The sequence below is a fragment of the Pelodiscus sinensis genome, chromosome 2 (genome assembly GCF_052426305.1).
Source record: "Pelodiscus sinensis isolate ZL-2025 chromosome 2, ASM5242630v1, whole genome shotgun sequence".
Classification (NCBI taxonomy): Eukaryota; Metazoa; Chordata; order Testudines; family Trionychidae; genus Pelodiscus; species Pelodiscus sinensis.
In genome coordinates, this window is record NC_143053.1 from 31,242,031 (window position 1) to 31,254,736 (window position 12,706).

Below are 12,706 nucleotides of genomic sequence, written 5' to 3' on the forward strand. Positions count from 1 at the left end.
GAAAATGGCACAAGCAGCACGTGAACCACCACAAATGTTAAGCAATGCACTGAAATGAACTATTATGTACATCTCTCTGAGTTATTGCAGCTTTCCTAGTAGTCCTGTGTGTTTTCTTTATTGCCCAGCTATACTTACAAGATAATATTGGTGTATTTAATCTATATAAATATAGATATATTGGTGTATTTAATCTATATAAATAAATATAGCTTGTGGGAGAGAAAGCTTGTTTGTGCTAATTAGATAGGCTGCTATATAATAGAAGTTTATGTTGACACTTTTTTTAAAATTGTGATTTATAATCCATTTCCTGGTAAACAAGAGGACTAAAATATTGGTTCATCTCATGTTTAATTTCTTCCATACTGAGTGAATATGTAATAAAAGGACACAAAATTGTTTATTACTAACCATTAGGCCATTAATATGGATTTGATCCTAACATTGATTCATTTTTTTTCTCCCCATTCAGTTCATACCTATCCTTTCCTTTGCCACTTCCATTAGTGTCCATTCTAAAGCTTTTTGTGAGTACCACCTCCCAAGAATGTAAAACTTTGACCATTTAAGTAGCTGGACCTTTTCTAGGGTGATGATCTTGTTCCATTTTAATACCTAAACTGTTCTTCATAGATTGATTGACATACTTCTGGAATTTAAAGCATTGTAGAAACACAAGTATTTTATCAAGAGAATTTTTTTTTTCAGAGATGAAATTTCTTTTGCGCTTACTTAAAAAAACCCCTGAAACCTATTATTCATATCCCTACTTTTGGGTAGGGGCAATCAATTATTTTGTATAGTCAAGGTCCCAACTACAGAGCACAGTGGGCTGAGAGAGGAGATGGAGTGAAGCAAGTTATGGTAAACTTCTGATAATCCGGCACCTTTAGGACCCAGGGGGTGCCGGATTATCAGATATGCCAGACTATCGGAAGGGGGGGCTATAAGCGGGAGTGAGGTGGGGGGGATGCCACCCCAGACCTCTCATAGCCCCCCCTTTCGATAGTCTGGCTCTGCCCCAGGCATCCCCGATTCAGCCGCTGCTGGTCAGTTTCAGCAGCGGCTGAATCGGGGACGCCTGCAGCAGAGCAGCTGGAGTGCTGCCTAGTTGGTCCTGTAGCGCTGACCCTTGGCGCCGCGAGACCAACCCGGCAGCACCCCAGCTGCTCTTCGGGACGCCTGGGGCAGAGCAGCTGGGGTGCTGCCGGGTTGGTCCCGCAGCGCCGCTCCTCGGCGCTACTGGACCAACCCAGCAGCACCCCAGCTTCTCTGCCCCAGGTGTCCCCAAGTCAGCTGCTGCTGATGCTGATCAGCGGCTGACTTCAGGAAGCCAGGGAAGAACAGCTCTGCCCCGGGCTTCCTGGAGTCAGCCGCTGGTCAGTTTCAGCAGCGGCTGAATCGGGGACAGCTGGGGTGCTGCCAGGTTGGTCCCGCAGCCCCGAGGGGCAGCGCTATGGGACCTACCCGACAGCACTGCAGCTGCTCTGCCCCCGGCTTCCCCGATTCAGCTGCTGGTCAGTTTTAGCAGCGGCTGAATCGGGGAAGCTGGGGGCAGAGCAGGTCCAATGGTCCAGCTGCCTGGAGCACTTCCGGGTTCCTGATGGTGCTGGACCATCAGATGCCGGACCATCGGAGTTTTACTGTACTAGGTTACTCAGTTTCTGCTGCTGTGGTGAGTGCAGGGGACCTGACCTCTTCTGCCACCCTGGGCCCTGTGGATCCTGTCCATAGCATGGTTAAGGCAGCTGCCAAGGGGATTCCCAAAGTACAGGGTCTGGGGCCCTGGGTAATTTCCATTAGCCATGAGTAGTTTGATGTACATTAGTCAGGAAGGACATTCTCAAGACTCCTTCTGCGTCAGTTAATGTGTTGGGGCCATATACCATCAAATAATGGCATGGTGGCTAATGTGGTCAACTCTGGCTCAGTTTTCTGCCTTTGAGATGCTAGTGATTTGTCTCAGTGGCTGGACTGGAAGTCCAGATGAATAGTCAGAATAATCTTGATGGCTGAATTTTTGCAATTGTGATTGAGGTAGATAATTTTCCTTATTATGATGGTGTACTTCTGTCAGAAATCTTTGTGATCTTGATGAATGGATTTGAAGTGATTTTTTTCACAATGTTGTCACTTGGTGCCCGTGTACTTTATCTGCTGAAGTTGCACAGTGATTTCCTCAGCATTTGGGGGAGGGAAAAGGGGGTCAGTGTAGAGCCAAGGTATCAATGGTAGCGGTAATCACATGATCATATTGCACTATTATGCTTTTGATCCTTGTATTTTACTGGCTTGCCTTCCAAATTTAGGCTGAAAGATTAAGAATTGTGAAGTTTTTTGCATGCAGACTGGCTTAAGGAGACTGAGAATTGAAAGAATTATTTTAAACTGCATTTTCTAGTTGTTAAAATAGTCTTTCTGGCTTTATTTTTCAGCTGTAGCAGAAGTGAAACTTCGAGATGATCAGTATACTTTGGACCACATGCGTGCCTTTGGCATGTATAATTACCTACACCTTGATTCTTGGTACCAGGACAACGTCTACTATGTTGATCAACTTGGAAGGGTTATGAATTTATCAGTGACTCTGGTAAGCATAAGATTTCTTTAAAAATATGAGGTGTGGGACAACAAACAAAAAATGCAAGCCCAAAAAATAAAGTTGGAGGAACCTAGAAGAAAGGAAAAAACTAAAAGGGAAGTTGAGAGAAATTTCTATGGCCTTTTGTTATACAAGACATTGGACTAGATAGCCACCACTGTCTCCTAACTTTAATGCCTATGAATCTCTGACTTGCAGAGAAAGAGAGAGGTGCGGGAAGTATGGGGTTTCAATACTGTTTCCTCCCAGCCATTCCTTTACAAAAAAGTGTCCTTGTTTATTTTCATTCTGAAAGGAGAAGAGAAGGGTGCCCAGTGACTAGATGAAGTGAAGAAAAGAGTTGGGTACCTTTTTCTAGTTGTCAAAATGGTCCTCCTTAACTCTCCTTGACACATGTTCTTCCTTTAAATTGAAAATGTCTTCACTGTATGGGTGTGTCTAAACTACATGGCTCTGTCGATGGAGCCATATAGATTAGGCTGATCAGCAGAGGGAAATGAATTTATATCACAGCTTCATTTAAATTTAAATGGCTGCCTGCGCTGAGCCGACAAACAGCTGATCAGCTGTTTGTCAGCTGAGCACGCTAGTCTGGACGCTCCCACGCCGACCTGAAAGCCCTTTATCGACCTCCCCGTTATGCCTCGTAGGATGAAGTTTACCGGGGAGGTCGATAAAGGGCTTTCATGTCAACAGGGGAGTGTCCAGACTGCCCCGATCTGCTGACAAAAAGCTGATCGGCAGAGCGGGGCAGCCATTTAAATTTAAATGAAGCCACGATTATTTAAATCGCGGCTTCATTTCCCTTTGCCGAACAAACAATTCTACATGGCTCCGTCGACGGAGCCATGTAATCTAGACGTACCCTATAAGTGTAATGAAAGAGAAGTTGTGAGGGTGGGAGTTAGTGTTGAGAGCACCTCTGGCAGGTACAGACCAGAATCTTAATTTGGGTGAAGCAAATGGGTGAAGGACCCATAGTTTTACTCAGTGGAATCTGAGTAAATTAGACTAAACTAGAAAAGATAGCACTTCTGTTGTTTTATATTCACTTTCTCCTGTGGTAGAATCTGCGTTATACTTTGAGGCTGTTTGATTTGGATTCAACAGTTTCCATTATAAGGTTATTCTGTGAGGGAAAGTAGTACTCAGTGGTTTTGGTGTGTTGCACCTAACAGTGATTGTAATAAACAAGCAGACATTGGTGTTCATGAGGAATATGGTAACAAGTTCCTGGTGATATTAACTTTGTAAATGCCATTCAAGTGTTTTTAGCTTTGGATATGCCTATCTCAGGTGAAGTAAGTTAATGACTCTACAAAAACTACAAGGAGACTAGTACGTTTAGTTAGGCATAGCTTTTATGGGTAAAAATAACTTCTTCAGATGCATGGAGTGGAAATCACAGATATAGGAAGATTATAGGTAGGTAGGGGTGTGTGTGTGTGTGTGTGTGTGTGTGTGTGTAATATAAAATAAAAGCATATTAAAAGAAGGGAGTCACTTATCAAGTATAGGACCAGTGTTAACAAGGCCAACTCAGTGAGAGTGGATATGACTCACTCCCAGCAGTTGATGGGGAGGTGTGAATATCAAGAGAGGAAAAATTATCTCTGCAGCAAGAGAAATGGTCTAAGTCCTTATTCAGTCCTAATTTGATCATGGTGAATTTACAAATAAATTGCAGGTCTGCTGTTTCTCTTTGTAGTCTTATTTTGAAGTTTTTTTTTTTATATATAAAAGGATGGCTACTTTAACTTCGCTGGACACTCTAAAAGTGTTCTACTGGTTTTTGTATGTTATCTTTCTTGATACCTGATTTATGTCCATTTATTCTCTGGTGCAGAGAGTGTTCAGTTTGGCCAAAATACATGCTGGGGTTTGTTGCAGGATTAGGTTCCTGGGTTAGTGTTTCTGTGATGTGGTTTCATTTCAGTGATTCAGTGTGGTTTCCTTCTCCTCCCTGTCACACTTCATTCCTATCCACAAGTTAGGAAAAGATTATGGGCCATTTTCAGAGGCCAGTTCAGGATGTTGCAATCAATTCAAGTGTCCACAGTAGCTCCCAAGTCCTGTATCCAGAGCGCAACAAGATCTGTGCTTCTTGTTGAGGTGGTTTATCTAGAGTGCAGCAACTGCAGAATTAGTGTGCACTAAGTGACTTGCAATATAGATACCTCAGGAGTTACAGCGTTGGGAGCTGATTTAGTGTGCAGTAACTTTCCAGTGTAGTTTGGCTTGAGAGAAGTTAGAAAAGAGACCAGTCCTTATTTATTTACTCTGTGAGATTTTAGGACATGGGAGAAGGTATGTGTAATCACTTAAAGATAATTAAAATTATCTGTAGATGTTTAAAATCAGTGGTGATTACATGCATTTTCCAATTTACCTTGACTGAAAGCAAGTTGAGGTTGAAGGGTGGCATTGTTAGAGATGAAAATGGAGGGTAATTCTCAGGTGATTTAAAAAAGGGATGAAGGAGATGCTCTGACCAGAAGATTATCCAGATACCCTTTTTCATTTGCCTTCTTTCAGATGGCTTAGACAGCTTGTATATTGTTTTGTCATCCTCACCTTTAGATATACAGTCTTCCATATAGCTGCTTTCAGCACTACACATTTTTTCATAACATTATGAAACACTACAGAGAACTCTACAGAACTTGGTTTAACCCTGCTGTCTTGAATTTAAGCAATTACACTTCAGTAGCAGTAATAAGAGAGCTCGCTCTTTTCAAGACTGAGAATGAGAGTCTCCATAGCTATTCTGATACATTTCAGGAATTGGACTGTAAAAACAAATCTTTGGGCTGAAAGAAACAACCACTGAGATAAGTGGGTCTGCAGTGGCAATTCATGGTTTAAGTGGGAGCCAGGGTTACTCTTTCAGTTTAGGACTTGGAACTGGAGCATTCAAGTGTGTGGATGGTTTGAAGCTTCTCTCTTCCTTGAGTTGAAAGTGCCCCAAAGTTACTGGGCATGATATCCCTCCATGGGAAGGGTGACACACTATACGTTGTTTTCCCTTCATAAGGAGAGGCTATAGAAGGAGTTGAATCTTTCCTAGAAATACAGGAACGTTACTGGTGTGTTTTGGAGGTTGCCAAATCATAGGGGAGAGTCAGTATTCCCAGCAGAAATGCTTGAGAGAGAGAAACCTGTCCAAGGGAAGTCTTTGTGAAAAGTGGGCTTGCAACAGGGGCGGTTATTTGTAGTTTTACTGTACAACAGAGCTGAGACAGAATCCATAAATCCTTTCTATCACACTGAAGTTTAACTTTCCTTTGTTAAATATAGTGAAATACTCTATTCATCTATAATATTTAAGTGTTTAATCAAGAGCATAATTGACCTACTTTACAAGAGACAGTAGTTGGCATATGTCACATGCAGTTAATTGAAATCAAATGGATATTCTTTCATAGTACAATTCATTCTACAGAAATCCCTTGGCAACCATTATGGAAATATCACAAAGACTCATTAATATCCTCCCATGGGTTTTTTGTTCTACTGAAGTCTGTGATTACTTGTCATATCCTCATATTGCAAGAAGAGAAATCACGTTTCACAACTGTTTTATTTGAGATGGAGAGACACCTTTTTAAAAGATATCAAAAGGTTATTCAGTAAGATCAGTCATGTGAGCATGCTTCACCACTCAGACAGACGTACATTTGATAGAGATATGATATAGCTTCCAGTCAGAGATACTTATTGATATCATGTAGTTAAATACGGTCACCATTGATGTTTGTGGTAATATCTGTCAAAATAAAAAAATGAAATAAAGAAATAATAGATTCTAAGTTCCAAATTAAATTTTCAGTGGAATAGGGCTTGTGTCCTTCCATCATTATTTATTAGATAAAAGAAGCAAGTAAATACCTTCTGTACTGTGAAGATGAACTAGGGATGTAAGCAAGCAGTTAACTAACTGACAAGCCTAAGCTTATCGGTTAGTCAAGTCGACTACTCCCATTGCCTCTGTATCAGAGGCAGCAAAGGGTGGGGGGAAGCAGGAGCCAGTGGTGCAGTGAGCCAGCTTAAAAGCCAGTTCCTCCTAGCACTGGCTTAGCGATGCTGCTTGTTCCCCACCTCTGCACTGCTGCTTCTATCAGAGGCACCAGCATTGGGGGAGAGGGGACGGGACGGGGCGGGGTATGAGAGGCTGCTATGAAGAAGTCTCTTCCTGTGGACAGTCCAGGCCACTGCGGACAGAGGTTACTGCTGGAGCAGCCTCTGACCATAGCAACCTGGTCTGTTTGTGGGTAGAGGCTGCTGTGGCGGCAGGCTGTTTCATCCAGGCAGGCAGCCCAACTCATGCTGGGTCCACGCAGTCCCACTGCAGCTCTGCAATTTAGAATGCAGTGGGGTTTGGTCCTGGACCCAGCACAGGTCAAAATTAGAGGTAGGCTGCCTATCAACTAGTCAATTAGTTGATAAAAAGTCTATCAAGTCTTCAGTTAGTAAATAACCTCATTTTAACATCCCTAGGGTGGACAAGGTGATATTTACTTCCATAGTAACTTTCCTTTGAGGATCACAACGTACTTTACATAGATTAGCAAATGTCCAAGCACACCTTTGATATAAGTGACTATTATAACTAGCTTACCAAAGATCCTTAAAGTCAGTTTGTGTGTTACAAAAGAAAACTACAAATGTCGCTGCTTTTGTTCTTGGGACAGTTTCAGTCTAGGCTTGCTCACCAATGCCTGTATGTTGGACTGGATTGAAGTTTTAATGTATGTTCTCTCCCATCCCTCAGGTCTCACATGTCATTCACAAATTGAGGTGAGACCATACCAGATTAATCCTGATAGGCCTGGCCTGGCCAACTCAGTACAGGTTGAACTTCCCTGGCCCAGCAATGTGGGGACTTGAGCAGTCCTGAATGGGATAATTTTCTGGACTGGGGAAGTGTTCCCTGCTACTGGCCCAAGCCAGCCAGCCTCCTGCCTTTGGCCCCCTCTACCTCTTCCCTAGCTGGGCTGTCCACCCTGCTGCTGACAGCTCCTTGACCCTGGGCTGCCATGAGTATCCAGGGTTCTCCAGCCCCCAGCCTAGCATTGCTGCAGTTCTCTGGTCCTGCACTGCCATGGGTGGCCAGGCTTCCCCGGCCCCATGCTGCTGCGAGTTGCTGGGGTTCTCTGGGCCAGCCCCAGCACTTTTGTGGAACTCTGACTCCGCTGCCCCCAGCCTGCCTGCTAGCCCCCTTACCGTTAGGCTCCTGGGTTCTCTGGTCTAGGAGCATTCATGAGTTACCTAATTTCACTGGAGACCAACCCAGGGTAACACATATAGTGATTTATTTAATGCCGCTATTGGATCAAGCCAGAAGGGAATGGAACTCCTTAATTCATGCACACACGTTTGTACACTTAGACACTCTCACACTTACGCATGTGAAGAGTTGCGCAGAGAGGGCAGAAGAGGCCAAGCGTGGTGGGTCCAGTGTGTCTGCTTGCAGTCACCAATCTGGGCCGGCAAGCTGATTGTACGACCCTTGGTCTGCATGCTCTCTTTTCGTTATTGAGCTGGTTGGCCCCACATAGTCAAATCAGATCTATGCAGTGTTCCCTTCATGACATGGTTTTTGAATGGCTAGATCAGCAGAAGTGGGCTTGTTCCTTTATGGTTCAAAAGGTTGTACTCAGCATCAGAAGGCAATTAACAATGGCAATTTTCCACTTGGCTTACCTGGCCAAGTAGAAAAAATTTCCCACTTCTCCTGGGAAACAACCAGCAGAAGCAAGAGCAGCTTGTACACCTGAAATCCTCAGGCCTGTATCGAGTTCTCTGAGGATGCACCTTGCTGTGATCTTTGCTTTCCATTTCTAAGTACAAGAGAGCTTGGTATTCTCCAGTCCTAGAATGGCTACTGGTTTCTCAAAAGATTTGCACACTTCTCTTTAATAGAGGGAGAGACTGTATCGCTTTGGGATCTCAACATTGTATTTGTGGCACTTATGAATCAGCTGTTTAAGCTCTTGGCTTCACCTAAGTCAAAATATTGCTTTCCTCACAGCCAAAAAAGCGTCCAGAAAAGTGTCTAAGCTACAAACTTTGATGGCAAGTCCTCCTTGTATAGTATTCTTGAAAGGTGGGACAGACCTACATCCTCACCCTAAGATTTAACTAAAAATTTGTATTTGAACTAGGAAACTTATTTTCCACTATTCTGAAACCAAGATCCTGAAAGAAGAGGAAAGTCGACGTAACTTAGGTGTTGGGAGAGTACTAACCTTTTACCTTGATGGGACTAAGAAGCCCTTTAGGCAGATCATGAAATCTTGAAGAGCCAGGCAATGTCAGTGTAACCACCACCAGGCGGATTTGAACCTGGGACCTCTGAAGCGGAATATAGGAGCCTTGCATAAATGACTTCCCCTGGTCCAGGAAAATCCCTCATCCAGGACTGGTCATGTCCTGAGGGTGCCGGATCAGGGAGGTCCAACCTGTATTGCCACTTCCAGACCTGGTGTGAACTCTGACATAGCAATGTTGCTGATCTTGTTTAGACTGAATATACCTTCAAATGGCAATGCTTGGGGAGTCACTTGACAATACACATCTGCAACTATCTGAAGAAGAAGAAAAAAGTTACTTACCTGTTCTATAACTTGTTCTTTAAGATGTGAATGTCTCTTCATCAGAGCATTGAACATCTCTGGTGCGAAGGAACTAAGTGGTGTTGGGGCAGCACTGCCCGTAGGTGCTGTTACACCAAGATGTTACAATGAGGTGTAGGGCATATATGCCACCCTAATGGATGCTGCTCTGTTGGTGAGGGGGAATGTCTCTAGCTGTTGTTATACTACCTTTTTGCACACATTGGGTGCAATACAAATCTGCACCTGCATCTCCAAAAACAACAGTCACAGAACAGATAAGTATCTTTCATAGGACCTTTATCCTCCTTCAGCTACAGAGAACTAAGATCCTACTATTTTTGAATGAGAGTGTCTCTAGGGAGATGTAGTGCACTATAACTAATGTGCTTTCATGTCACATCCTGGTTAATTTGTTTTAATTTTCCTGTGTGTCCCCATGTAGACAAGCTTTTACAGAAGCAATTGAAAGAGGCTTGGGAGGCACTTAACAGAATATAAACATACACTACTGTTGCAGTCTCAGTGGAAATCTGATTTAATCTAATTAATAACAGCATGAGGATGAGGACAAAATCTAAAAACAATCTGAGATGCTGTAAAAGCTTTATAATCACTTAAGGCTTGTCTGCATGGTACATTAGTGTGCACAAACCAGGGGTGGGCAGAATACAGCTCACAGGCAGGATATGGTCCATCAAGCTGCCAGATTTGATTCATGGCCTAATGGGAGGTGTCCTGCCCCACACAGCGCTGTGGGGACCATGTGTGCTGCTCTGAATGCTGTGAGCCCTGAGGAGGGGGGAAAGGATCCTCATGCTGCTCCCATACCCAGCACGAAATCTCACGGTTTCCATTGGCTGGTTTCTGGCTGATGGGAGCTACCTGTTTGTGGGATAGGCAGCATGCAAAGCACTCCTTCTCCATCCCTCTGGGCTTGCAGCATTCAGAGCAGTACACATGGCCGCTGCAGTCAGCTGCTCTGAGCACATGTGGGGGCGGGACAGGCAGGAAGCCCGGCTGAGGAACATGCTTCAGCTGCTGGCTAGGAACTGTCCAGGTAGGCACCTCCCAGCCAGAGCCGGCCTCTGGCATCTCAACCCTTCCCTCCTACAGTGTCCCCCCCCCCCCCTTCCCTACGCCATGTAATCCAAACTCATAAACTTGTAGGGAATACTTATAACCTCCCTGGACATTAAGTAATGGATTTGAAAGTAGCCATCCTTCTACAAAAGAATTTCAAAAACCAGTTACAAAGGGAGACATCTGAACTTGAAATTCATTTGGAAATTCAACACTATCAATTTAGGATTGTATAAGGATCTCAATTGGTTAATACATTGTTTTCTCTTCTCTGAATAGTCACCTCCCCAGGTCAAATGCTATGAATGATTCACTTCCCACCGACTTGATTAGCTTCATTAATACAAGCAACTTCTTCCTTATATATACTCCTGCTTCTATAATTTCCACTCCAAATCTCTTGATGAAGTGGATTTTACTAATGAAAGCTTATGATCTAATAAATGGTAGTCTCTAAGGTGCCACAGGACTCCATCCATTCTGGGATGTATTAGCAGGAGTGTTGTAACGAAGACATGAGATGTAATTCTTCTGGTGCAATCCATGCTGATTAGGCCTCAACTGGAGTACTGTGCCCAGTTCTGGGCACTACATTTCAGGAAAGCTGTGGACAAACTGGAGAAATTCCAGAGAAGAGCAACAAAAATGATTAAAGTGCTAGAAAACATGACCTACAAGGGAAGATTGAAAAGCTTGTGTTTGTTTAGTGTGAAGAAGACTGAAGCAAGACATAATAAAAAAAGTTTTCAACTTTTTAAAAGGTTGTCAGAAGGAGGAGGGGGAAAAAAATTGAGGGTAGGATAAGAGGCAAAAGGGCCTAAATTGCAGCAAGAGCAGTTTAGACATGACATTAGGGAAAACTTAACTGTCAGGGTGGTAATCACTGAAATAAATTACCTAGGGAGATTGTGGAACCTCTGTCATTGGAGATTTTTAAGAGTAGGTTAGACAAAACCTGTTCGGGACGGCCTAGATAATACTTAGTCCTGCTATGTGTTCAGGGGACTGGTCTCAGAAAACCTCTTGAGGTCACCTACAATTCTTTTATTTTTTTTTAAAATAAGTTTCTGGTCTCTGTGGATGTGGAGAAAAGCTTGAAAAATGTGACTCATGCTTAGCCTAAAGGCTCAAAAACCAGAAGAAAGATTCCAATTTATTATTTTTCAGAAAAGTCATGATTAAGTCAGTCGTGGTTTGTGGGATGGGGTGGGCTCTAACTCGTGGTATTTGAACACTTGGGGTTGGCAGTACTGGCAGTGATTGAAAAGTATTTGATGGAACATAATGCTGAAATCCATTTTTCTTTCCTTCCAACAGTGACATTTGGGGTTAAAATCTGAGACTCCAATTTTGTTAACAAATGAGGTGTGAGGCAGTTTATTTCAATTAAATGCTCCTTTTAAGTTGGTCTCTTCCCAGTGTAGATTATTTTCCAGATTTTTAAATTTCATTTATCACTTATTAGATCTATCTAATCAAGAAATCATTTCTCTGTTCTGATTGGAGGAATGAATTGTGATTTTTTGAAGGACCATATTAGCGTTGTCACACAGTTCTGAAACCTGAATTTGAGACTATTTGCATGGTTAGAGTTAAGCTGCATTATTTTCTGCCTTCTCCGTACAGAAAATCATACGTTTCAATAGAAGCTTGAAAATCAGTTCAAAATAAGGGCACTGAAAAAGACTTACATCTGCTTTTGCTTGCTCTTTTACCCTGTCCTTCCACCAGCTTTTTAAATGAATTGCATAGTTCAAGCAGTGTAGAGATGCCCTGATGGCAACTCAGTATATTTCACTGTTAAAGAATTAATTTGCAATTTCTCTGTAACAGGTTTTCTAATTGTCCTCACAGCTTTGTGTAATACTCTGTCATTTCTAATCAGAATTCAAGTAGGCCCAAAAGGTAATTGGATAGTATGTTCTTACATCTGCTCATCAGCCATCCATTTTGCTATTGCTTATTAAAATGGTACTTACCTTAAATCCAATTTGGTTTGTTTACTCATGAATACATGGTAAATACAGCGCTAATCTTTAATAACATCTGGAAGATAGGAGGAGTTTCAGGTCCCTTCAAGAATACAGGGTGTCAAAAGCAGACAAGGCCAGGACATTGGCAAAAGAATTAGACCCATTTTAAAGACCATTCTGCATATTTTATATTTTGTGGTTTTGCTTTAGGAAGGTTAGGGAATAGGTGTGTGGATTTTATTTTTACTAGTTGGAGTGGAAACACCCAGTTGACCATGCTTTTTATATATACCATATTTCCTCAAGATTTTATTAAAAACAGATGTAGATTCCATTGTAGCGTTAGAAAAGATTTTAGTAGTATCAGGGTTTCTCATTTTGAAATTTAGCTCCCCCCACCACTACATTATAAAAATATGTTGGTACTTAAT

General features: G+C 42.6%; 1 protein-coding gene across 1 annotated transcript in view; it reads left to right on the top strand.

Moving 5' to 3' along the window:
• The window catches only part of NUDCD1 (NudC domain containing 1), a 136,667-nt gene that overhangs the window by 20,236 nt on the left and 103,725 nt on the right, over positions 1 to 12,706 (top strand). Inside the window, exon 2 of the mRNA XM_075920212.2 lies at positions 2,439 to 2,593. Within this exon, the coding sequence (XP_075776327.2) occupies positions 2,439 to 2,593 (155 nt within the window). The remainder of the gene's footprint in view (positions 1 to 2,438; positions 2,594 to 12,706) is intronic.